Here is a 27,575-nt window from a genome sequence, read left to right on the forward strand (position 1 = left end):
TTACTCAGATGCTTTCTTTTCCTAAAAGGTTTACTTTTTATATGTTATCACTATTGTCACATTTTTGGAACCATTCATTTGTAACAAATACTCATTCTAAGTCCAAACTAGAGTTCCCTTTTTTAATACCCATGTTAATTATTTTAGGAATAGTAAGCCATACAGAGGAGAAACTTGGCCTTCTGACTAAGCTTGAACTGCCACTCTTTGAAAGATCTTTGTTCTATCCCAGCTCTGTTGCCAAATATGTGTGAAATCTTTGATAAATCATGTATCTTCTCTGTACCTCAGTTAAGCTATAATATTTACCTACCTCAAAAGAAGTGTTATTAATATTTGTAAATGTTTTTAACTCCATGGAATGAAGGTGTGATTCCTGTGTATCAAACTTGGAAGATACTGAGCATGGGAAATCTTCTTTTTTGTGAGGTTCAGAGTGGCAGTACGAAATACTGCTATAAAGAGATCCACATACAGTAGTTATTGTAGGGTTTGGCACATGATATTGGTAACATAATCAGTCTAAGGGAAAGAATGGCACCACATTACTAGCCTGTTAAATTATGGAACAAATATGACACAATCATTTCTCTTTCTTCTGAAGCAAGAACTGGCTTGGGCAGAAATGGGGCACTGGACCTACTGGATGACTGGTTTAATCTGGTATGGCAAATCCTATCTTCCTGTAACATTTCTGAAATGGTCTTTGGCCCAGAAGGTGAAAATTGGTGGAGTTTTATTTGACTGCCATTGTACAATTAAATCATGCTTCAAAATTATTTTTATGAAAGATGGGGTTGGAGTTCTCAGATATTCTAGGCCCCATTCACTTGATAATGCATGTTTCCTTTCCACTACTGCTCTTTTACACTGTTTTTCTGTAGTTGACATACTGTTGGTAAGTGATCTCTGTAAGCAGTCCCATAAGATAAATGCAGCTTTGTTCTGCAGGACTGTAGTGCAATATATCTTTTTAACAGAATACTACAGAAAATCAACATCCTTGGGAGTTTTTTGTGCTTCAGTATTGAACAACAGAGAGGACAAAGGTCTCCCAGCTTTATTTATTTATTTTCTCCCCTACCTTGCACCCTTGATAGTCATTTACATGTGTGCATTGTGTTAGCCACCTGTGCAAAACAGGTATAAAATGCTACCAAATCAGAATAGCAGTATTTAGCAAATGCTTTGTACAGGTGGCTAACACAAGGGTCAAAGGCAGTTGAAATTTAGGCCTTAAATCTTTTTCCAGTGACATCCTGACCAAAAGTAAGATAGCAAATTGGCCTCTGCATTTCATTTTAGGTCATAAAGTTGACAAATATTATATGAAATTTGAGGATTTGAATTAGCTTGAATCAGGTTTCAAGGTCACATTTTTCTGTGTGGACCACAAACTCTGAGTTGGTTTTCATTCTTGACACAGAAGGTTTCTGGAAGCAGGAGTAGCAATGAGTCCTCATAACTCAGGATGCCGCTGCTAACTTCAGCCCTAAGGTTACAGTTGTCTGTTACTGCCATATCCTTGCTTCACAGATGGCCAATGTATCTGTCTAGCAAAAGTTTCAGTGGGGAGCACAGCTTTCCTTCCCCAGACCAACTTTTCCCTGTGGCTGCTTCACTTCTCCCGCCTCCCAGGCTTGCGGCGCCAATCAGCTTAGGCGCCACAAGCCTGGGAGGCAGGAGAAGTGAAGCAGCGACGGCGTGCTCGGGGAGGAGGCGGGACAGGGGTGAGCTGGGGTGGGGGGGTGCCTCAGAGTGGGGGGTGGGGAGCTGCCGCGGGGGGGTGCCTTAGGGCGGAGCTGCCGCCTGGGGGAGGTGCCTCTGGGCGGGGACTCGAGGACAGGGCGGGGGCAAGGTGGAAGTTTTGCCTAGGGCATGAAACTTCCTTCCACCGGCCCTGCATATATCCAGTTTAAGAAGAGCTATATTAAAAGGGTTGAATAAAAAAAAATAGTTAAAATGCTTTCTTTTCTTCTTAATATTTCTTATGTAAGATAAAGTGCTGTTCTGGCTAACTATCAGGCTTTTTCAGAGGAAACCAAAGCAAGTTCTTGGTTTCTTTTGGATTTTCTTAAGGAGGGATGTATTAACAAAAGAAGAATTAGAAAGACTATTGTAAATTAGAGTTATGGATGCAAAATGTCTAAGGCTGTGGAACTACTCACATTTTTAAAATTAGGCATGTGCTTAAGTGCCTTGCTGATCTGGGGCCTAAATGACTTTCTGACTTGAATAAATATGCATACAGACAACTAGATACAGAAATTAAGAATCAACAAGGAGTCTGGTGGCACCTTAAAGACTAACAGATTTATTTGGGCATAAGCTTTCGTGAGTAAAAACCTCACTTCTTCGGATGCATCCGAAGAAGTGAGGTTTTTACTCACGAAAGCTTATGCCCAAATAAATCTGTTAGTCTTTAAGGTGCCACCAGACTCCTTGTTGTTTTTGTAGATACAGACTAACATGGCTACCCCCTGATACTTGACAGAAATTAAGAATATACACACTCCAATTCAGAAGAGCACTTAGGCTAGGATTTTTCAAAGGAGCCTAAAGGGAGTTAAAGTGCCGAAATCCCATTTAATTTGATTTCATTTGGGACGTGGGCACTTTGGGTCCCATGAAATTCCCAGTCTTAAACACATGCTTAAGTGCTTTGCTGAATCAGGACTACAGAAACTGAATGCTCACCCTATTTAAAGAGTTTTTGTTGTTCCAACAATTACTTTCACGTCAATGAAAATGTTCTCTGAACAAAAAAGAATTTCATGAGATTAAATCAAAGACAGCTGTTGAGAACCTCTCGTTGAGTGATATTTAATTGAGAAGGCCACCAGATGGTTGTGCGGGAGAGAGGTGAAGGAAAAACAACAACAGAATTTAAAATGAAATGTAGAATATTTCTTTGACCTAGAATCATAGAATTGTATGACTCTGAAGAGACCTCAAGAGGTCATCTAGTCCAGTCCTCTGCACTCATGGAAGAACTAATTATTTTCTACACCATCCCCGAGAAATGTTTGTCTAATCTGCTCTTAAAAAATCTCCAATGATGGGGATTCCACAACTTCCCTAGGCAATTTATTCCAGTGCTTAACCACCCTGACAATCAGGAAGTTTTTCCTATTGTCCAACCTAAATTCCTTTCCTGCAATTTAAGCCCATTGCTTCTTGTTCTATCCTCAAAGGTTAAGGAGAACAATTTGTCTCCCTACTTCTTGTAACAACCTTTTATGTACTTGAAAAGGATTATCATGTCCCCTCTCAGTCTTCTCTTCTTCAGACTAAACAAACAAATTTTTTTCAATATTCCCTCACAGGACATCTTAGCTTTATGCTTAAGCCACCCAATTGAAGTGCAATTGCTGTTAGTATAACAGGAAGCATACGTGCATATAGCTTGATGGGAGTCGGGGGTACTGAGCTCCTTTATAAGTAAGGCAACAACTATAAGACATATTGACTCCATATTGTGTAACATAGACCACAGAAGTAAAGCATTCTGAAATAAAGATGATCAGTAGGACTATTCACATATTTACATGGGAGTAATCACAACTTTTTACTTCAGTTGGGATAGTCATGTGTTTAAGAACCAGGCTGAATAAGGGACTAAAACCACTGATGACTAACTAGGCTTTCTAATTTTTTCTATCGCCTAACAATTTGGTCTAATTCCTCTTCTACTTTAGGGGCCACTGGAGCTGAAACTATCCTCATATGTACATCAAAATCTATGCACAATTGCTAGTTTTAGTATCAAAGTGCTTTACTTTTGTAGTTCACAGGGCCTCAGTGTCGACACATGTATTGACCTGAAACAACTAAAAAAAAATATTTCAGAGAGAAAAATAAATCCCATGCATATTAGATGACTTCCTCCTACAAGCATTCTTTTTCCTTCTAGGTTTTGCACTGGCAGATTTAGAGTTAGTGGGGCCCTGTGCGCTCTGGGAGGAAGTTTGGGTTCGGGGTGTGGGCTCTGGGCTGGGCCAGGGAATTGGGTTTCAGAAGGGGGTGAGGGGTGCGGGCTCTGGGAGGAAGTGTGGGTGCCTCTGGCAATGGCTCCTAGGCATGGGAGACAGAGGGTTTCTGTGTGCCGCTGCCCACAGGCGATGCCTCCACAGCTCCCATTGGTCACAGTTCCCGGCCAATGGGAGCTGCAGAGTCGGTGCTTGGGGCGGGAACAACATGCGGAGACACCCCCTTAGAGGCCGCAGGGACATGCCAGCAGCCAGGTGCTTCTGGGAGCGTCGTGCGGCCACCAGCCATGGAATGTAAGCGGCTTGCCTGCCTGAGCCCTGCTGCACTGCCAGCCGGGACATGGGGGCAGGTTGTCAGATGAGATTTGTCCTGCATTTTGGGGGCCCTCCTGTCATTGGGGCCCAACGCCACCACACTGTTTGGTTCATGGTAAATCCACCTCTGAGGTTTTGCAAGTAATTTTTTGGCAAGTTGGTCATCACACAGATGTAGTGACAATGAAGGAAATATGGAGTTATTAATAACAATACAGACATGCATAAAAAGTCCAAAATCTTGGCTTAGTTTAGACCTGAGCCTTTAAAATATGTCAAACAGCAGATGCTGTTCTGTATTTCAAAAAGAGGAGATGTAGGTTGAGTAAATACTAACCAAAAACCCTCGCTAAGCTGTGAAGCAAATTTCTCTTTTACCTTCTATGCTTTAGGCCTATACATTTCCAATAGAGATATAATAGATCAAGCTATAATATTTGTTACAATATTGTAACAAATTATGTTATTACCTAGATAAAATAATACAGCTGTCAAAATAAATAAGAGATGTCAATTAATATTTAAAAAATGTTACCAGAAAACTAAAGCTGTCTAAAGCATTCTGTAACGGACCCAAAACTCCTTCCTCATTCTTCCTCATTCCTTCACTTGCTAATATACCTCCCTTCCCATGTCTAATTCCTCTCCCTCCCATACTTTAATTACATTCCCTGCGAACTAAAATTGCTACCCACAATTCACAATTTGTAGCAATTGCAACCTCTGGACACTCAGTTAAAATTCCTTTTGTCTTAGGTATAGGCTTGTGATTAAATTGCCCTTAGTTATGTTAATGAAGAGTGAGTTCACAGCCATCAAGAGGTCTGTGATTCATCCAGTCATCAGTACCCCTCAGTTTAAAGCAGTGCAAAGCAGGAGAAGGAAACAGGCTTTTTGGAGGCTGGTGAGTCTAACTTGGTAACTCCTTAGTCAAATGACTCAAAATCTTGGTCAAATGCTAAGTTCCTGCTAAGCTGCCAAGCCTATCAAGGGTTGCGCAGGTGCTCAGGGCTGTGGCAGGGAGAGGTAGGGAGAGCCCAGGTGCTGCTGGGGTAAGAGAGGGCTGTGGGGAGTCCTCTCTCCCCCCCTTGGCCCCAGGACAACCTGCAACCCAAATCACTCATCCCTGGCCTCACCCCCAAGCCTGCATCCTCAACTGGAGCCCTCACCCCTCTGCACCAAACCCTCTGCTCCAGCCCTGAGTCCTTTCCCACACACCGAGTTCCTCAGTCCCATCCCCGCCACACATCACCTCCCTATTGGTACACATAACAAAATTCATTCCGCACATGCACGGGAAAAAGTAGAGGGAACCAAAATTGGTCAAATGACCCAATGCCCCCATGAAGTACACCAAATTTCAAAGCAGTTCAATTAACTGTTCAAATTTTAGAGCACTTACAAACATTAAAGCATATGAAATGGTGGGAATGGAAACACCGCTAGTCATTTTGCAGTTTTGATGCATGCACAGTGTAAAAACCCCATGCATTTTCTTAAATACTTTTCTCAGTTTGGGACACCCAAAGATTTAGTGGGTGCCATGCACTACGTTGGGTAAAACTTGACAGATTGAGACCATTTTAACCTGCATCACATCAACAGTTTGATCTCTATCTCTGTGGGAACCCCACTCCCACCCTAGAATTTTTTTTAATTGCTGTTTTTGGGGGGCTGATCTCTCTGGAATCCTGTGCTCAAATGACTTCAAACGTGGGCTACTAAACCACCACTGGACCCTCCTGAGGCTTACCAAATTTTAAAGGAACCCGACAAAGCACGTAGATTTTAAAGGACTTTAAAAGGTTGAGCATTAAACAGATGTTGTGGTGCAACCTTAACTATAGCAGTGCTGCCATGCCACTATAATAAAATGTCCTATTTTGTTCCCAGAAGCCAAAACAGCTGAGAGAGAGAGAGCAAACTGTCATTTCCTGGAAAGCAAGAGTGCCCTTTGCTTGGTAAAATGACTGCACTGCACCTTAAGTGGGGGAGAGGAGTGGGCATTGTCTGGCTCTCTGGGGGAAGGAGTATAGTGCTTTATGGGTGGGGGGTGAGTGAGAAGCTCAGGTGCTGCTGCAAAGTAAAGTGGGTCAGTGTGGTGACACTGACTCATCCCCCAGTGACTGGCAGGGCTGGGGAGTTGATAAAGGGCAAACCTTTTCCACAGACAGGTGGAGCAACATCCACCCCTCCCCCACCCCCGTTTGGAGGTAGCAAAATACCAGGTTTGGTCAGGATCTGCCGAGGGCACTGTGCTAGTTGCTGCTTTCTAGATGGGCTGGGAAGGAATTTTTCCCTTACCACCAGATTGGCCAAGGTGGACTGAATTTTTTTTGCCTTCCCTACAGCAGGTTCAGGGTGGGCTTTGTTATGGTGAGTAAGGAAGGGAATTAGGCTCTGATATCGCAACTTGTTATATATAAAATCTTATCGCTGACAAGAACTCTATTAACTTTCTTTTAAGTCTCATCTAGGGAGATTGCTTGAAATCCAGAAAGAATAAGAATACAGCTATCATAACACCTGAATGAACTCTCTTATCTGTCTCAAGAAACCATCATTGCAACTGATAAACAGAATAATTAGTAAGCTAAATACTTCTCAAAAGTACACACAGGAGTTAAAACCTTCTGTGACAGACCCAGACCAGTGGGGTACAGGAGTCTGGTCCTATTGGGATCCAGGAAGTGCTAAAGGATCCCCCCCCCGAGCCTAAGGGGGGGGGTCCACAAGACCTGGAGACCAAAAAATTATGGGGGACAACTCATAAAAGAACAGGGACAGGAGTGAGGTCAAAGGGTCAAACGAAGCAAACCAGACGGCGACACCGAGCAGAGAACCTCAGACAGCACCCACTGCTCCTCGAAGGCGGCAAGGGAGCCAGCAGATGCTGCCCAGAGGAACTCTGCTTGGATACGTGAACGAACGGAGGACCTGAAATAGGCCCCACAGTCACAGGAGACTCCATCGGCCAACCTCCTCACTCTGGTTTTATAGATGGCCAGTTTTGCTAGGGCCAGGAGGAGGTTGATCAGGAGGTCCCGTGACTTTGTGGGGCGACGGACAGGGAGTGCATGAATAAAAAGGTGAGGAGAAAAGTGCAACCAAAATCTTAACAAAATATCCGTAAGGAGCCGGAATAGGGGCTGCAGCCTGGCGCACTCCAGGTAAATATGCGCCAGGGTCTCCCTCACGCCGCAAAAGGGGCAGGTGTCTGGGATCGGGTAAACCGCGCCAAGTACATGCCCGTGCTCAAGGCTCTGTGAAGGAGCTGCCAACTGATGTCCCCAGTGGGCTTCGGGATCAGAGCAGAATAAAGGCTGGCCCACCGGGGCTCCTCACCCTCCAGAGGTGGCAGAAGGTCCCGCCACTTCGTATCAGCGCGGGACGCGAGGGTGAGGACAGGAAGAACATGGAGCACGAGCGTGTATAGATGTTTCCTTGGTGCGGTCCGGAACAGAACTGGCTGCAGATTGTGCAGCCGGCTCATGGCGAAAGGACGAGGAGGGCGCTGGTTGGGTCCACGGGGTAGGGGCCCGATGAAAAAGTCTGGAGGGCTCGGAGTGGAGGGGGCGTGCCCTCTCGCAGGACCCGGTCGAGATAGTCCCGAGCAGCGGGTGGCAAAGCGGCCCTCAGCTCCTGAAGTACGCGCCGGGGAGCACGAGGTCTGGAGAGCCCCATGCGCTGAGCGAGCGTCAGGGGATCCAGCCAGTCTTCCCGGTCGTAGTCCAGGAGATCTCCGACTTTGGTGACTTCTGCCAGGACCAACCTCTGGCGCACCATGGGGGACTCCGCCACCTGCACACGGAGCTGGGGGTTGTGTAGCAGGGTCTCTGCGAGGAGATCTGCCCCCATGGTGGCTGCCATGGGCCTGGTCACTGAGAACAGTTTCCATTTCCGGAGAGGTCCTGGTAGAAGACCGGCAGCCCGGAGAGGCCTCACGGAAGACCTCTCGGATGGAGACAAAGGAGCTGCCGGTCATATTGGAGCCCTCGGAAGCGGCGCAGGAAGGCGTGTGCCAATACGCTCCATGCCGGACTACCTGCACCATAAAGGAGCCTCTGCAGGGCCTGGAGGCAGAAGACGTGGACCTGAGCGTGCAGACACTTCAGGCCCTGCCCTCCCTCCTCCAGGGGTAGATGGAGAATCCCCGCATAGACCCAATGCAGTCCTGACCAAAAGAACTCCAGAATCGACGTCCGGATGGTGGCCAGGAAACCCGGGGCCGGGACCAGGGTGTTGAGCCGGTACCAGAGCATGGACAGGACTAGTTGATTGAGCACCAGTGCTCTCCCTCGAAGGGAGAGACACCGGAGCAGTCCTGTCCATTTCCGGAGCCGCTCTGACACCCTGCCCTCTAAATCTAGCCAGTTCTCCGGTGGAAATGGATGCATGGCAGAAAGATAAACGCCGAGATAGAGCAGCGGACCCGTGCTCCACCGGACGTTCTGAAGCGCGGGTGGGAGGGAGCTCGCCTGCCACCCGTCCCCTATCACCAGGCCAGAGCTCTTGACCCAGTTGACCCGGGTGGAGGAGGCCACCGAGTAGATGGTCTGGCAAGCCTCCACCCGCACCAAGTCGCCCGGGTCCTGTACCACGAGGAGCACGTCGTCGGCGTATGCCGACAGGACCAGCCGCAGCTCCGGCTCCCGCAGCACCAACCCCGTCAACCTCCTACAGAGGAGACAGAGGAAGGGCTCGATCGCCAGAGCATACAGCTGTCCCAAGAGGGGGCACCCTTGACGTACTCCTCGCCCGAAGCTGACCCGTTTGGTCAGGGTCCAGTTCAGCCTGACCAAACACTCTGCAGAGGCGTACAGCACCTGGAGAAAACCCACAAACTGGGGCCCGAAGCCAAACGCTTGCAGAGTGCCTAGGAGATACCCGTGGTCCACCCTGTTGACCGCCTTCTCCTGATCCAGGGACAGGAGGGCGAACGACAGACCATCCCGACACCCGAGTTCCAAGAGGTCCTGGACCAGATACAAGTTATCGAAGATGGTGCGGCCCGGGACGGTGTAGGTCTGGTCTGGGTGGATCACGTCCGCCAGCATGGACCCTAGCCACAGCGAGATTGCCTTCGCTATGACTTTATAGTCTGTGCTGAGGAGCGAGATGGGACGCCAATTCCGTAAATCGCAGAGGTCCCCCTTCTTCGGCAATAACGCGAGCACGGCTCGCCTGCACGAAAGAGGGAGGACCTGCAAGGACTCGGGCCAGACGGTGACAAGGTCCAGGCCAAGGACGTCCCAAAACACACGGTAGAACTCCACTGTCAGCCTGTCCATGCCCGGAGATTTATTGGTGGGCATGTGGCGGAGAGCTTCTGAGAACTCGGCCAGAGTGAGAGGCAGCTCCAGCCGGTCTTGGTCGCCTGTGCTGACCGTCAGGAATTCATCCCAGAGCATTCTGCAAGTGTTAGGATCGGTTGGATCCAGGGAGAAAAGGCCTGCGTAGAAGGCCCTGGCCCGCCCGCACATCTCCGCCAGATCCGTGAGGGGGGTGCCGTCCAGTGCTAGAAGGCAGGTGACGTGCTTCTTGGCCCCCCTCTTTTTCTCCAGGGCATAGAAGAAGCGGGAGCGGCGATCCATCTCCCGAAGGAGGCGGATGCGGGATTGAACAAAGGCACCTCGGGCCCGATGGTCCTCGAGGATCCGGAGCTCCTCCCGCTTCTCCCGGCACGCTCCGCAGAGGGATGGATCACTGGGGCTGGCGACCAGACACCTCTCCAGCTCTAAGACCTCCCGTTCCAACTGCCCTATAGCCACATCCCTCTGTCGGCTGGCGCCCCGGGTGTAGTCACAGCAGAAGAGCCGGGCGCGCACCTTCCCCAGGTCCCACCACCGCCGCACAGAGGGAAAGGCACGCTGCTGCCCTCGCCAGGCCAGCCAGAACTCCCAGAAGGACGCCACGAAGCCCACATCCTCCAACAAGCTATTATTAAAGTGCCAATAGGCCGGCCCCGGCCTCTCCGCACAGAGAGAGGCTGTCACGGTGGCTAGATGGTGATCTAAAACAGGGGCCGGACGGACGCTGGAGGAATGGGCCCGTGAAAGATGGAAGCGTGACAAATAGATGTGGTCCAACCGGGAGTGGTGCGACCGATGGACCTCCACCTGGACAAAAACGCAGACGCCTGCTGATAAAAACGCAACCTCTCCGGGCCCGATGTCGGGGCGTAAACGTTGACAAGATTGACCACAAGCCCCTCCATGCGGACCCGGAGATGCAGCAGGCGGCCTCGGCAAGCCCCAGCACCTCGGGCCGTAGGTCGGGGGAGAACAGGGTCGCCACTCCAGCCGTACGAACTGTGAGGTGGCTAAAATAGACCCTGTCCCCCCCACTCCAGCCACCAGCTAGCTTCAGCGGCCGGATCCGTATGGGTCTCCTGCAGGAAGATCACAGAGTACCCCCCCTCCCGAAGGAAGGAGAGCACCTGGCTCCTGCGGAGACCCATCCTACAGCCCCAGGTGTTTAATGTTGTGAAGATGATCGGTGCCATAAGGAGGGCTGGGGGGATCCTCGCCAACAGAGACGCCCACGGCCTCCGTCGGGCCGCGCAACAATCCGTGACCTATCCCATGGGCGATTAAGGAGTCATGGAAGAGGCGGACCCGTTGGTAAGCCGCGGTGGCCTGCCTCCCAGTCCTCTTACCCTCCCCCATGAGGGCCCTCGCGGCCTGGAGGATCTGATGGAAATCCCCCCATCGCTGGAATGCAAGTTGTACCTTGTTGCGGGAGCCACGGACGTCCTCAAGGCGGCCACACCCCGGAGACCATCTCGACTGGCGGGCTAAACCAGGTGAGGGTAGCCGATGAGTATGAGACTCTCGGTGAGTTAGAGCCTGTCTACCCATTGCATGCGAAGGCTGGATCCGGCTGACTGAGGCAACCTGGTTCAACCTGGTTTAATGGTCAGGAAGGCGGTGACAGCAAGCGTTGTGGAACGCTTAAGAGCATGACAAGACACGTAGGCATCCTGGTCATCCACTGCACCCTGTCCTATCTCCAGACGTCTCGACTTCTGTCCTGCCACTGGATACAGATAGGAACTGGGAAGAGAGAGTGAAGCTGATGTTGCGCAACTCTCCCTCACTTTAATCCAATTCACGCGCAAGTCTTGACATCATATCATATCATATCACGTCATATCAAGTCCTGTGGCAATGGGTGAGCGACGAAACAGCAGGTGTGGATACACTGGGAGCTGTAGCCGCAGACCTGCACATAGGCATAATGGTCGTTCCTCACTGACCGAAGCAGCAGTGGAGCTCGGCATCTTCTTGAGCGACTGAGCAGCCCTATTCAGGTTTGCACTGCTCACCTCCGTAGAACGAGGAGGGGGCTAGAAAAGGTGCCTTAAACATTGCCTGCTTCACCTTACCCTGGCCAGCATACCGCAACTGGTGGGGATCCCATAAAAGCGGTCGAACAAAAACAAAACTTAGAGTGACACCGATCACTATTGGCAGGTGGAATGTGCGCACGTTACTGGACAACATCACGGCAGACAGACTGGAGAGAAGAACAGCACTTGTCGCTAGAGAGCTCGCACGCTACAACATTGACATTGCAGCCCTTAGCAAAACTCGCCTTGCTAATGAAGGACAGCTATCCGAGTCAGGCGGTGGCTATACATTCTTCTGGAGTGGCCGCAGCAGTGATGAGCGTCGCGAATCTGGAGTTGGCTTCGCCATCAAGAATCACCTTGTTTGGAAACTTGCCAGGTCCCCCAAGGGTATGAATGACTGGCTCATGACAATGCAGCTTCCACTTCAAAAAGGAAAACAAGCTACTTTGATCAGCACATATGCTCCTACAATGACCAACCCAGAGGATGTGAAGGATAAATTCTATGAAGAACTAGATACTCTGCTATCGTCAATGCACCGCACAGACAAGCTGATTCTGCTTGGCGATTTTAACGCAAGAGTCGGATGCGATGCCGCAGCCTGGGAAGGAGTCATCGGGAAAAATGGAGTGGGAAAGTGCAACAGCAATGGCCTGTTACTGCTGAAAACTCGGGCAGCACATGGCCTTCTGATCAGCAATACGGTCTTCCACCTTCCTACCTGCAACAGGACTTCGTGGATGCATCCCCATTCCAAGCACTGGCATTTGATCGATTATGTCATTATCAGGAGAAGGGACAGACCAGATGTCAGGGTTACAAAAGCTATGTGTGGCGCTGACTGTTGGACGGATCATAGGCTCATAGTATCCAAAATGAAGCTCCGTATCATGCCGAAGAGACGACCAGAAGGCTGTAAGGCTCTCAAAAGGATCAACATGTCGAAGCTGAAGAACAGCCGCATCACTGAAAATCTAGCGGAAGACCTAGAGAATGACCTTGCTGATCTTCGTATTGAGGATGACGCTGAGAAAGACTGGGAGAGATTCCGCATCACTGTCCATACAGCTGCATCGAAGGTATTGGGGCCCTCCACATGCGGGTGGCAAGACAGCTTTTCCTCTCCTGGAATTGACACCTCCTCATCCATTATTGGGAGTGGACTACATCCACCCTGATTAAATTGGCCCTGTCAACACTGGTTCTCCACTTGCGAAGTAACTCCCTGCTCTCCATGTGTCAGTATATAATGCCTGCATCTGTAACTTTCACTCTATGCATCCGAAGAAGTGAGGTTTTTACCCACGAAAGCTTATGCTCAAATAAATCTGTTAGTCTTTAAGGTGCCACCAGACTCCTTGTTGTTTAAATGGGGTAGGGACCATGGCATTGGTTGATTCGGGGAGTGCTATCATGCTTATTTCAGGGAAGCTCGTGAAGTGTAGCTAGCTGCTATAGGCTAAACGTACAGGGAAAACATGTGTCCATGGGACAGTTAGTTACTACCCCACCATCCCAGTAAAAATCGAGATCCAACGGAACACTACTGAGGTAGCAGCAGGTGTAGTCCCTAAACTCCCATACCCGGTGCTCATAGGGAGGGAATTCCCAGGGTTTGGAAACTTATTCCCAGTAGGGGGATTGGAGAAAGATGGGGACCCTAAAATTGATGAGGCATCCACAGCAGACTGTCAACCCCCACTCTTTGAAATATCCCCAGATTTATTCTCCACTCCCAGACAGGGTAGAAAGACAAAAAGGGAAAGAAGGGCAGCTAAGGCCTTGGGAACCCGAATACTGACCCAAAGCCAGAGGGTCGCTCTTGTAGGTAGGCGGACCCGTGCAGCTGAAAAGCAGGCCATGCAGGAGGGAGAAGCACCTGACCCTGACCCCCACCCTAATGCTTCTGAACCAGTAGAGGCAACAGAGACTGGGCCTCTAGATCTTGGGCAGATTAGCCCCAGGAGAGGAAATTTTGGATGGGACCAGGCAGAAGACCCAAGGTATGACAACATTAGGAAGGAGGTGACTGAAATAGATGGGATCCCGTGGAAGGAAAAACCCAGGGACCAGGACCCTACTTCATAATGAGGAAGGATCTCTTATACCGGGTTGCACCAGCAGGGGCAGAAGATACAGCAGATCCTAGTACCTCAAAAACACCAGAACACTGTATTAAGTCTTGCTCATAGTCATCTTTTTGGGGGGCATTTGGGGGTAGAGAAGACCCTGGCATGAGTTCTACGACGGTTCTTCTGGCCTGGAGTACATGAAGAAGTGCAGAGGTACCGTGCCTCCTGCCCGGAGTGTCAGCTGCACAGTCCCTGTCCCCACTTGAGAGCACCTTTAGTACCCCTCCCCATCACAGAGGTCCCCTTCAAATGAATAGCCATGGACCTAGTGGGACCCCTGGAGAAGATGGCTCGGGGCCACCAATATATACTTGTTGTTTTGGACTATGCTACTCGGTACCCAGAAGCCATCCCTCTGCGGAACACGGCCTCTAAAACTATAGCCAAAGAGCTGGTGGGGATCTTTGCCCGAATGGGGCTACTGAAGGAGATATTAACCAACCGAGGAACCCCATTTATGTTGAAGCTAATGAAGGACCTCTGTACGCTGCTCCATATACATACCCTGAGAACTTCGGTCTACCATCCGCAGACTGATGGGTTGGTAGAAAGGTTTAACCGAACCCTCAAGGCTATGATAAGGAAGGTAGTAGGTCGGGACGGGAAGGATTGAGACATCCTACTACCCTACCTTATGTTCGCTATCTGGGAGGTACCTCAGGCCTGAACTGCGTTTTCCCCCTTCAAGTTATTATACGGGCATCACCCCCGTGGCATACTAGATATCGCCAAAGAGATCTGGAAAGAGGAACCCAATGAGGGGAGAAATATAATAGAGCATGTAATGCAGATGTGAAACCGGATAGCCCGGGTTGCCCCTATTGTACGTGAACATTTGGAGAAGGAGGCCCAGCGAACCCATTACAATCGCCAGGCAAAAGTGCGACAGTTCCAACCAGGGGATTGAGTTATGGTGTTGGTACCCACGGCAGAAAGCAAGCTTCTGGCCCAATGGCAGGGGCCCTATGAGGTGGTTGAACCCGTGGGGGAAGTAACCTACAAGGTGCGGCAGCCAGGACGCAGAAAACAAGAACAGATTTATCATGTTAACCTTCTGAAACCCTGGCATGCACAAGAGTCATGCACAAGAGGCATGCACAACGGTCCAAAAAGACCTACCCCAGGAAAACAAGCCTTCCAAACAAGTGAGAGTGTCTCCCGATTTAACACCAGACCAGAAGAATGAGGTGTCTGAGATGATCTTCCGGAACCAAGATGTGTTCTCGACAAAACCGGGTCGAACAATCGAGACATATCACCACATCGTCATAACAGTTATGCTGCTGCCTACTTGGACGATGTGGTCATACATACCCCAGACTGGGAAACCCACCTGGAAAAGGTGGAGGCAGTCCTCGATGCCTTCAGGCGAGCTGGCCTTATAGCAAACCCTGCCAAGTGCGCTGTAGGGTTTACAGAGGCCAAATATCTTGGCTACATTGTGGGTAAAGGTCTGTTAAAACCCCAAGTGAACAAGTTAGAGGCCATCCAAAATTGGCTCCGACCAAGTCGCAAGAAACAAGTCCGGGCGTTCCTAGGTGTGGTGGGGTATTACCGATGACTTATCCCCCATTTTGCCACAAGGGCAAGCCCCCTGACAGACCTAGTGAAAGCCTGTGGACCTGATCTGGTGAGATGGTCTGACGCAGCAGAGGAAGCATTCACAGACCTACGGACTACCCTCTGCAATAACTCCGTACTGATAGCCCCTGATTTCACCAAGGAGTTTATCCTGCAGACGGATGCATCGGAAGTAGGGTTGGGGGCCGTTCTATCACAGATTGTCGGGGAGAAGGAACACACAATTCTGTACCTCAATCGGAAACTCCTTCCAAGGGAACAAAAATATGCAATGATGGAGAGAGAATGCCTTGCTGTAAAATGGGCCATGGAAACATTGCGCTACTACCTGCTCGGTGGCAGATTTGTCCTCGTGACCGACCATGCCCCTCTTCAATGGATGCAGCGGAACAAGGAGAAGAACACAAGGGTGACCAGATGGTTCTTATCCTCCAACCTTTCCAGTTCCGTGTGCAAAACAGAGCAGGGAGCCGTCATGGCAATGCCGATGGCTTGTCACGTGTGCACTGTCTGGCATCCCAAGCTGCCCAACCCCTTGGCATTGAGCAGTGGGGAGGGATATGTGACATACCCAGACCAGTGGGGTACAGGAGTCTGGTAGAAGGCAAGTATACTGGTCACTGCATGAGTAGTTTTCTGTTCCCTGAGTGACCAGAGCAGGGGCTGCACTAAAGTAATCAGGAACCTGCTAGAACCAGTTAAGGCAGGCAGGCTAATTAGGACACCTGGAGCCAATTAAGAAGAAGCTGCTAGAATCAATTAAGGCAGGCTAATCAGGGCACCTGGGTTTTAAAAAGGAGCTCACTTCAGTTTGTGGTGTGAGTGTGAGGAGCTGGGAGCAAGAGGCGCAAGGAGCTGAGAGGGTGTGCTGCTGGAGGACTGAGGAGCACAAGCGTTATCAGACATCAGGAGGAAGGTCCTGTGGTGAGAATAAGGAAGGTGTTTGGAGGAGGCCATGGGGAAGTAGCCCAGGGAGTTGTAGCTGTCATGCAGCTGTTACAGGAGGCACTATAGACAGCTGCAGTCCACAGGGCCCTGGGCTGGAACCCAGAGTAGAGGGCGGGCCCGGGTTCCCCCCAGACCTCACAATTGACCTGGACTGTGGGTTCTTTCAGAAGGGAAAGTCTCTGGGCTGTTCCCCAACCTACATGGTGAATCTCTGAGGCAAGAAAATCCGCCAATAAGCGCAGGACCCACCAAGATAGAGGAGGAACTTTGTCACACTTCCTAATACATTAAATGTATGATGTGTATTTGTATTTCGCTAACAAGATTAGTCTTAGTTGTCTAGAAGTTACCCTAAATCAATAAGGAGTTGAGAGCATTGAGGAACTTATCATAACTAAGCCAGTACTATTTGTAATGGGAAACTGGTCTTCTCTACAGCAAAAATTATTGTGAGAAACCAGAAGTGTTTCAAAGATTTAGCCTAAAAATCATACAGATTTTGTGGTCAAGAGAACTGAATATTATGTTTTGGGCTTAATGTGTGATATCCTTTTGCATGTGTAAGTGGCAAAGGTTGGCTATAAGTATCTCTTGGCCAACGTAATTTTGAACTGAATTGACATTCTTTGATAATTAAGTTATTTGTCTAAATTTCTAAATTCTACTGTAGAATTGTTTGGTTGAACTGATGTGAACAGTTCCATAATTCCAGTGCCATATAAACTTGGTTGGAAGTAAATAAGGATCAATACTTAAGAATCCACAATTCCATGCTGATACCAAAATCACCTGCCCAGAGTAGTACAGAAGTTTCCCTTTGTAACAAGACTGTAATAAGACCTTGAATTAGTGAACTGATTTATTATCTCTTGAAAGTTATAATTTCCTATTTTGAGTTTATTTTTTAATATTATGAACTCTATCACCTAACCATCTTTATTTTGCTTTCTGTAATTTCTTATCAGCTTTTAATGCTGGTTAATTAAACTATTTAACCAATGTGTGGTTTATAATTTATCTTTCTCATACAAATAGCCGTTTGAAGTATTGTAGCTCTGTTGGTCCCAGGACATTAGATGATGGGCGAAATAGTATCTTTTATTAGACCAACTTCTGTTGGTGAAGAAGACTCTCTCACAAACAGAAGTTGGTCCAATAAAAGACATTACCGCACCTAGCTTGTCTCTCTCATACATATAACAATTATATCACAACATTTGGACAGTATTATTACCAAAAACATTTGAATGGAATCATTAGTGCATTAAGATCTTCCAAAAGAAAATACCAGAGTTCCTGTTGCACCTAGAAGTGGTAGTTACTAATACTGGATGGTATTCTTGTATATGACTAAAGAGAAACATGATGATATAATGTTCAATGAACAAAATATTTCATTGGAAACAATGAAGTCCATAAGTCTCAAGCTCAATAAAGATAAATACTTGATGTACCATAAATAACTGAAAGTGATGTAAAGGGGGAAGACACACTTTTGTATTTGGATTTTTTAAAAAAACATTAAGGAAATGCACCCTCCTGATTCCATTCCAGTACTGAAAATTATATTATATATGATTCATCAAGTAACAAGATATGAATCCAGCCTTTCAGAAAGGCTACATCCCTTCAATGAATGTCTGATATGCAAGAGCACTTCCTATTCTATCCATCTACATACCCACTCAGGTACCTCTACTGGAGCATACCACAAGAACAGGTATCCAATAGATTGAAAGAATTACTGCCTCAAGAATCAATACTTAAGTAACTTAAGTTATATCTGTGATGCCAGTAAGCATGGATGCCTGTAACTCTGAATTAGGGGGAGTATTATTGCAAGGTCTTGAAGGTTAGCTAAAACCAGGTACACACAATCTATAGAAAGGGTATTATGCATGACAGGTGCAATGCATAGGCAGAGTGTACCTGGTAAGTTCCAGGTAGTTACTAATACCATGTATAGATACTCTTTGAATGCAACTGATGCAGAAACATTGCAATTAGAAACTGAAGCTTACAAAAAAGCTGGGTAATCTTTAAAACCAAAGTCCAATTCACTGTTACAACAAATCACACAGACCACTACCAAAAATCTGGGCATCCAGATGGTGTAATATTTTGAGACATATCGGAAGCTTCCCAAACAGTATTTGGACTTTATTACTAGTGGTGAGTTTTGTCAAGTTATTGAGCATAATTAGTATACAAACACATTAATAGTTGTTTAAGTGCCAGAAACATCCTAGAAAGAGACTAACATGAACTGAAGTATTTGCAGGGCTGGCTCTAGGCACCAGTGTTCCAAGCATGTGCTTGGGGTGGCCCTTTTCAAGGGGTGACACTCCGGCCTTTTTATTTATTTATTTATGTATTTATTTTGCTGGGGGCGGCAAAAAACCTGGAGCCGGCCCTGAGTATTTGGTTGTAATAGTAGAGCACTTCCTCAAATATTTAAATTTGTACATTTATTTGATGTTTCTACCTTGAAATAGTGCAATTAGATCTCTGCTTAACGGATGGGCTGACGCATTCTGCACCAGCTTCAGTTTCTGAATGAACAGTTTTAAGATAAGACTCTCAGTCATAACTGAGAAGTGCTCAGTGAAGCTAAGGAAAGATGGGGGATAAAGGTGACACCACAACATCTTTGCATTTCCCTGATCCTCTAAATTGTCTGTCCCAAGAGCTATTTTGGAAGCCAGAGATAAGAACACCCCAATCATACCCCACACTCCCTCAGGAATGCACCAGGAGAATCCTCAAATGCTGGTTAAACCATCACTTTATTATTATTTTTATTACAAATATTTGCACTGTAAAATGATAAACAAAAGAAATAGTATTTTTCAGTTCACCTCATACAAGTACTGTAGTGAAATCTCTTTATCGTGAAAATGCAACTTACAAATATAGATTTTTTTTTGTTACATAACTGCAGTCAAAAACAAAACAATGCAAAACTTTAGAGCCCACAAGTCCACTCAGTCCTACTTCTTCTTCAGCCAATCACTAAGAGAAACAAGTTTGTTTACATTTACGGGAGATAATGCTGCCCACTTCTTATTTACAATGTCACCAGACAGTGAGAACAGGCGTTCACATGGGACTTTTGTAGCCGGCATTGCAGGGTATTTATGTGCCAGATATGCTAAACATTCATATGCACGTCCATGCTTCGGCCACCATTCCAGAGGACATGTTTCCAAGCTGATGATGCTCATTAAAAAAATAATGTGTTAATTAAATTTGTGACTGAACCACTTGGGGGAGAATTGTATGTTTCCAGCTCTGTTTTACCCGCATTCTCCCATATATTTCATGTTATAGTAGTCTCAGATGATGATTCAGCACATGTTGTTCATTTTAAGAACACTTTCGCTGCAAATTTGACAAAATTCAAAGAAGGTACCAATATGAGATTTCTAAAGATAGCTACAGCACTTGACTCAAGGTTTAAAAATCTGAAGTGCCTTCCAAAATCTGAGAGGGATAAGGTGTGGAGCATGCTTTCAGAGGTCTTAAAAGAGCAATATTTTGATGCAGAAAAAACAGAACCCGAACCACCAGAAAAGAAAATCAACCTTTTGCTGGTGGCATATGACTCAGATTATGAAAATGAACATGCATCGGTCTGCACTGCTTTGAATTGTTATTGAGCAAAACCTGTCATCAACATGGATGCATGACTTCTGGAATGGTGGATGAAGCATGAAGGGACATAGGAATATTTAGCACATCTGGTATGTAAATATCTTGCGATGCTTACTGCAACAGTGCCATGTGAACACCTGTACTCACTTTCACGTAACACTGTGAAGAAGAAGCAGGCAGCATTATCTCCTGCAAATGTAAACAAACTTGTCTGTCTGAGCAATTGGCTGAACAAGAAATAGGACTGAGTGGACTTGTAGGTGCTAAGGTTTTTCATTGTTTTAATTTTGAATGCAGTTATTTGTTGTACATAATTCTAAATTTGTAAACTTAACTTTTATGATAAAGAGATTACACTATAATACTTGTATTAGGTGAACTGAAAAATACCATTTCTTTTGTTTTTTACAGTACAAATATTTGTAATGAAAATAAATATAAAGTGAGCACTGTACACTTGGTATTCTGTGTTGTAATTGAAATCAATTCTTTGAAAATGTGGAAACATCCAAAAATATTTAAATAAATGGTATTCTGTTATTGTTTAACAGTGCGATTAATCATGCAATTAATCAAAATTAATCTTTTAATCACACAATTAATCAAAATTATTTTTAATCACTTGACAGCCCTATTATATTTAGCTGCAAATAGTATGTTTTCCTGGTTACTAGCTAACGAGACTCAACCTTTCTTTAGGAAAATAATTAAAAAGTACAAATGAAAAACACAATTAAAACTTGTGATTTAAATCAAGGTTTCCTGCTTTCTGATTTAAATCGCTTTAATTTATATCAATCCACCCTGATCTTTATTTTTCTTGTATAAAATTCTCAGGTCTAAGTGCAATCTCTCTGAAATTTCAATCACTTTACATTTAGATTCCCCTATTCCCAGTTCTAATTATTCTTTCAAAGAATAAACGCCACAACCACGTATTAAAAGAAGAAAGAAAGATATTATTCAGGATATCTACAAGTCCAAGGCTTGAATTTTCAATGGAGCTTAAAGGAATTAGGTGCACAAGACTCTTTTGAAAATCCTAGCCTAAATACTTACAGAGTAAATAATAATAAAAAGAGTAAAAATGAACCAGGTTTTTAAAAGTACATGTTAACTTTACAAAATCTCACCATACCTACCAAATAACTACATCTAAGAAAACTAAAGCAACAATCATATCAACAGCTAGCACTTATTTTCCTAACTCAATTGTATTAAAAGAGATATTCTTAACACAGACTCTTTTGTGTGTAACATGCATTCAACTAAAGGAGTGGTCTGTTAAAGACACACAGCTTTCATTTCTTATCTATCCGTTACAGGAGAAGTAGCCTTTTCCAAACTCAACTCTGGCTACTGAGACCTTAACCTTTGAGCCGGTAGGCCCATCTCCTCATTAGATTCTGTCATAACCCCAGACTCTCCAAGCCCAGGAAAGTCATATCCATCCAAGACAGAATGGCTCTACCAGCTCAGAATCAAAAAACAAAAGCTGTTGTACTAGTCCAAAGAAAGGCTTTGGAATTCACAGAGTTATAGAATTTAAGGCCAGAAGGGACTACTAGATCATCTAGTCACAGGCCACCAACACCATGCAGCCACCCTCACACCAACCCCAACAACCAGAATTAAATACTTCCCTATCTCTGCTGGAAATACCTTGCCTATTACATTCTAGGATCACATTTGCATTTTTCACATTAGCAATCACACTGGTGGGTCGTCTGCCTGTTATCTACCAACACACCTCTCTCCTCGTCTGTAACTTTCCAATGATGAACCCTCTGCTTATACAAGAAATTCTTATTGGTCCCTAAGTGCATGACCTTGCACTTTTTACCATTACATTTTATCTCATTTCTATTACTCCATTCCTCAAGATCATCCAATTCTTCCTGCATAATATTCCGATCTCCCACTGCCCTGATGCCTTTCAACTTCGTGTCATCATCAGATTTCATGAGCATACTCCTACTTTTTGTGCCAAGGTCATTAATAAAAATGTTAATGAAGATTTGTCCCAAGAGCAATCCTTGAGGAACTTCACTAGTAACCTCTCTCCAGCCTGTGACAATTCTCCTATTCGCACAACCCGTTGTTATCTCCCTTTTAGCCGCTTCCTTAGCAAACTTATAATTCTTTCACTAATCTCCATCTTCTCTAATTTAATTATCAATATCAAATGTTTTACTGCAGTCCAAATATATTAGATCTACTACACTTCCCTTATGTAAAAAATCAGATATTTTCTCAAAGAAAAAAATATCAGGTTAGTCTGGTATGACCTACCTTTGGTGAATTTATGTTGTGATACATACTCTTTACAGTTTACATCCATTAATTTAACTATTAGTTCCTTCAGAATGTGTTCTAAAGCTTTTTCCTCTTTCTTACATATAGGTATGATTTACCTATTCTCCAGTCATACACAAATTGACAGATTTACTAAAAATCCTTGCTACCGGACTAGCAATCTCATGTAGACCAGATTCACTAATACCACCTGAGCATTTTGTTTAAGTAAAGCTGATATAAACCTAGTATAACTGCCAGTTTAGGTGTTTTTACAGATGTTTTGAATTGCTGGAGCAGTGCGGAAGCAGTTGGAGTGCATCTGTGAATCTGGCCCTTAGTCTAAAACTCTAACCATGGGAATCCTTTGTTTGTTTTAACCAGCCCATAAAAGCTTCATTGTGAATAACTGATAACAGAAATACTTAACAGCAATTGCTGATAACAGGAATTTAATTATTATCGGTAATAATAATTTAAAAACCGTGCCTACTATGAAGCTGGACTAAAAGAACTTTGTGTATTGTCTCACTGGATTTGTCATAGTCCATCTGTCCTTATTTGTAATCCCCTTCATTCTCATCACCATCTTTGTTGGCTAAATAACTAAATCACTCCTCCAAAAAGGTGACCCAAACAAGACACAGTATCCAAATGTGGTCTAACTAATACTTTATACAATGATGGGACCATATCCTTAGCTTAACACAACTTATTTCAATAACCTTCGGCTGCTGCAGACAGAGTCAAGATTGTCATTTTGTATCTGGACTTGAAACATGAACACAGAGCTACTGAAATATATAAACCAAAAGCAGAACTGCAGATGGAAACGAATGACATTTTTACTGTTGACAGAAAAAATATTGTCCAGTTACAAAGTCACTGCACTTACTTTATGGCTTCACACATGTCCAATCCCATTTTCACACAGTTCTTGGCATGATTTTGAAGAGATATAGGTAGTCCAGATACACAGTAGTAGCAATCACCTAAGATTTTAATTCTCATACATTCATTTTCCTGAAGGAAAAGGCAAAATCAATGAGAAGATAGTCACGTGATAAATTACATAAACAAAATGACTAGTGACTGGATGTATATTATATCATGATGCATGTTACATCTAATGATATATCGGTAACTACAATGGAGACATCTTGTTAAGGAAGAACAGGATCTCTCTAAGTAGGTTAAAAAGGGCTGTTAGAGAGTAATGTGCAACCTAGTCTCTCTCACCCACTTTCCTTCGCACCTGAAACAGAAAAGGGCATAGCCTATAACATGTGAATATAGTATTACTTGGCTACTGAGATTTATAAATTTAAATTAAAAAAATAAATGTTCACAATCAAATTAGAGCAACCTTTCAGAGACGTGCCTGTAATTAGAAGCCTTCTATACTTGAGTCCCTGTGGAAATGTTTCTAAATGCTTCCTTGGTTTAACAATCAAAATTATATTCCTACACCTCTGAACTCCTTTAAGGCAATATAAAGAGTCTTTCTATCAATACTTAACAGCATTAAGATTCATCCAGTCAGAAAATAGTCTGCCATATTAGCAAGGCACTTTTACATACTTCATGAGAGTCCAGTCAGGTCTGAATATTTATAAAAGTAAAATAAAATAAATAATATGAATAAAATGAGGGGAAAATCCTCTTCATTCCTATTCAATTTTTTTTTTAGCGGAAATCATGATAGTATGGTAACTCAATGATACTTTGACTGAATGAGTCATTTTTGCTCTTTTATCGTCAAGTCTCTCAAATAATTTGTTGGAAGAGCTGAAGCTACTATTGATAAAATGTCAGGCCATAGACCAAGACAGGAGAAACCCTTAGAAGGATAGATGTGAATAAGAGAAAAGTTATTTACTTTTTCTCATAATATAAGAACTAGGGATCACCAAATGAAATTAATGGGCAGCAGGTTTAAAACAAATATAAGGAAGTTCTTCACACAGCGCACAGTCAACCTGTGGAACTCCTTGGCTGAGGAGGTTGTGAAGGCTAGGATTATAACAGGGTTTAAAAGAGAACTAGATACATTCATGGAAGTTAAGTCCATTAATGGTTTTTAGCCAGTATGGGTAAGGAATGGTGTCCCTAGACTCTGTTTGTCAGAGGGTGGAGATGGATGGCAGGAGAGAGATCACTTGATCATTGCCTGTTAGGTTCACTCCCTCTGGGGCACCTGGCATTGGCCACTGTCGCAGATAGGATGCTGGGCTGGATGGACCCTTGGTCTGACCCAGTATAGCTATTCTTATGTTCTTATGATTTTGCTCTCTTCGGAAGCATCTGAATTCCTTCCCCGGGCAAAGAGGATAAAAACAGTGAGCAGATCTGTGGAACCTCATGACATGATTTAGCATCTCATTCTTACATAGGAGGCACTATTAGATCCTGATAGCTCTTCACTTCATATTATTGCTGCTTGTGCACCCTCTCCCCGATCACTGGAACCTCTCACCCACAGCTCCAGGCCCTCCCATCTACAAGCTGGCCTAAAACTGAGGTTTTTGTAACTAAGTGTTTGGTATCTGAGTTAGGACATGTGTATGTGTATTGCCGTAGTGCGTAGTGGCCAAAGCCTGGATTCGGGCCCTGCTATGCTAGGTGCTGTGCAAACACACAAAAGAATGATCCTCTACTCTACACCACTGGAAGCTAGTCTTTGTGTAAGGGGGATTCATTCAGTGTGGGTATTTGGAAGTAAGGTTGGCTTGCAGTGTTTTGTACTATTAGTTAATTTACAATAGTTATTTAATCATATTTTTCAGTTTCCTACTTTCAGTTTTTTACTCCTTGTTAATTTAAATAAAGCTGTTTTGGGAGGAGTGTCAACATTCTATTTTTATTGTCCACTTGCGTGTGCTTTAGTGGGTCCTTAGATTGTAAGAATGGCTTATTCACCTTGTAGTAACCCAAGTCTTTTAAAATATGTTTTCACTATGAGTAATGCACTTCAATTTGCACATGTGCTCCATAAACTGAGCACCAGATAATTTTTCTTTAGCAGCAGCTATGCAGTCTGTGTAAGCGCCCTCCTCTCTTCTCATGCTCTGCACCAGGGGAATAAAGAGGAGTGCCAGACTGCCACAATCTTAGCTCCGTCTCTAACACTAGCTCCCAGTATGGTTGCCAAACCGAACACTCTTGCCCTGACCCCTGTCTCACCCCTTCCCCAAGGCCGCTCTCTTCTCTGAGGCTCCGTCCCCACTCACTCCATCCCCCTCCCTCTGTCGCTCACTCTCCCCCACCATCACGCACTCACTCACTCATTTTCACCAGGCTGGGGCAGGGGGTTGGAGTGCGGGAGAGGGTGACGGCTTTGGCTGGGGATATGGGGTCTGGGGTGGGGCCAGAAATGAGGGGTTCAGGGTGCAGGAGGGGGCTCAGAGATGGGGTAGGGGGTTGTGGTACAGGGTGCAGGCTCCGGGAGGGAGTTTTGGTGCAGGAGGGGACTCAGGGAAGGGACGGGGTTGGGGGGTTGGAGGAGGTTCAGGATGAGGGTGGCGCTTACCTCGGGTGGCTCCCTGGAAGCAGCAACATGTCCATGACAGGTATTTTCATGTTCGTGACATGTATTTGTATTTGACATTACAATACATGTCACCGTATCCCCACTGATTTTCATTTAATGAAAATGGATGGGGATACAGTGTACTACGCAGGATCCAAGACAGTGAGAGAAAACAGGGTTTCATTTATATTATCCAAAGAGACATCAAAATGTATGCTTGGATATAATTCAATCAGAGACAGAATCATTAAAATTTGCCTTCAAACAAAGTGAGTTAATGTGCTGACTGTACATGTTTAGCCCCTATGATAGCACTTACTGCTGATGTGATCAATGACTTCTCATTGAATGAAGTGACACTCATTAAAATGCCAAGCAAAGACATCACCCTCTTAACTGGAGATCTGAACAGAAAAGTAAGAGTGGAAAGCTCTCATAAAGAAGTAATGGGAAACCATGGTCTTGGTTTATAAAATGGGAGAAAAAGGCATTTACTTGAATTTTGCTGCTTTTATCATCTGGTCATTACAAACAACATCTTCACCCAACATTCTATATGTTTCTATACTTGGAGGTCACCCAATTGCATGATAAAGAACCAAATAACAATACATTAAATGATATAATAAAATAATGATAAAGGGATGCTGGGGATTGAGCAGCCAATGGACAAATACTTTCCCAAGTGCAGACTGCAGGTCAGACCATCAACCATTAGCTTCAAAAATAAAGTTAAAACTTAAAAAGGTAAGATGTTCAGCATGACCACTGCATCTGGACTTGTCCAGAATGAACAAAAATTCCATGACTTCTGTCGAGAATGGGTTTGAGGCACTGTGAAAGGTGAAAGAAGAGAAAAATCCAAATGAACTTTGGTATAAAATGAAAACTATCACGCTCAATGCTGCCAAAGTAGATTAATTTAATTATCTGGAATCATCCATATCCAACCAACGAGGCTGCTCCAAGGAAATCTGGAAAAAAAAATAGGGATGGCTTGCTCAGCCATAGACTCTCTGTCGAAAGGGTGGAAAACCTGTAGCATCTTGAAATGTATGAAGGTTTGACTTGTGGAAAGCTTCATTTTTTCCACAGCAATATACATATGTAAAATCCTTGGAAACTAATGTTGCTGACAAGAGGAAAATTTAAGTTTCTAAAATGTGGTGCTGTCAAAGACTTCTGTATTATCTCCTGGATGGAAAAGATGAATGCTTAAGTTAGAAATATTATTGGAGAGAAGCGGACTTACTCTTGGAAATCTACAGGTGCAAACTTATGTAGTTTGGGCACATCAGGGGTAGAGATGGAAATAATCTCAAGAAAGTTATCATAGAAGGAATAGTAGCAGGTCATCATAGTAGGAGATCACCAACAAGGAGATGGTAAATGGAGTGTGGCAGATCACTGGGAGGTCAGCTGCTGAGTGTGTGAAGTTAGCAATGAATCAAGAATGCTTCAAAAATTTCTGTTATGTCTCCAGTATTCAGACATGAATAAACAGACTTTACATTATATTTACAGCAACAGGATAATGGAGAACAGGGTCATCATTATGAACTTTAGGTGGCAGATGCACTTGTTCAGTTCTCTCAAGTCCAGAATTGGTCTTTATCCCCACGTCTTCACATGGATGAGAAATTACCTCAAATAGAACTGTATCAGAGGGGTAGCTGTGTTAGTCTGAATCTGTAAAAAGCAACAGAGGGTCCTGTGGCACCTTTAAGACTAACAGAAGTATTGGGAGCATAAGCTTTCGTGGGTAAGAACCTCACTTC

General features: G+C 44.9%; 1 protein-coding gene across 3 annotated transcripts in view; it reads right to left on the reverse strand.

Moving 5' to 3' along the window:
- The window catches only part of ADCY2 (adenylate cyclase 2), a 459,988-nt gene that overhangs the window by 130,210 nt on the left and 302,203 nt on the right, over positions 1–27,575 (reverse strand). For all 3 annotated transcript variants that reach the window (XM_054018109.1, XM_054018108.1, XM_054018110.1), the window contains one exon: positions 23,164–23,291. In XM_054018109.1, the coding sequence (XP_053874084.1) occupies positions 23,164–23,291 (128 nt within the window). The remainder of the gene's footprint in view (positions 1–23,163; positions 23,292–27,575) is intronic.

Source organism: Malaclemys terrapin, chromosome 2 (assembly GCF_027887155.1).
Source record: "Malaclemys terrapin pileata isolate rMalTer1 chromosome 2, rMalTer1.hap1, whole genome shotgun sequence".
NCBI lineage: Eukaryota > Metazoa > Chordata > Testudines > Emydidae > Malaclemys > Malaclemys terrapin.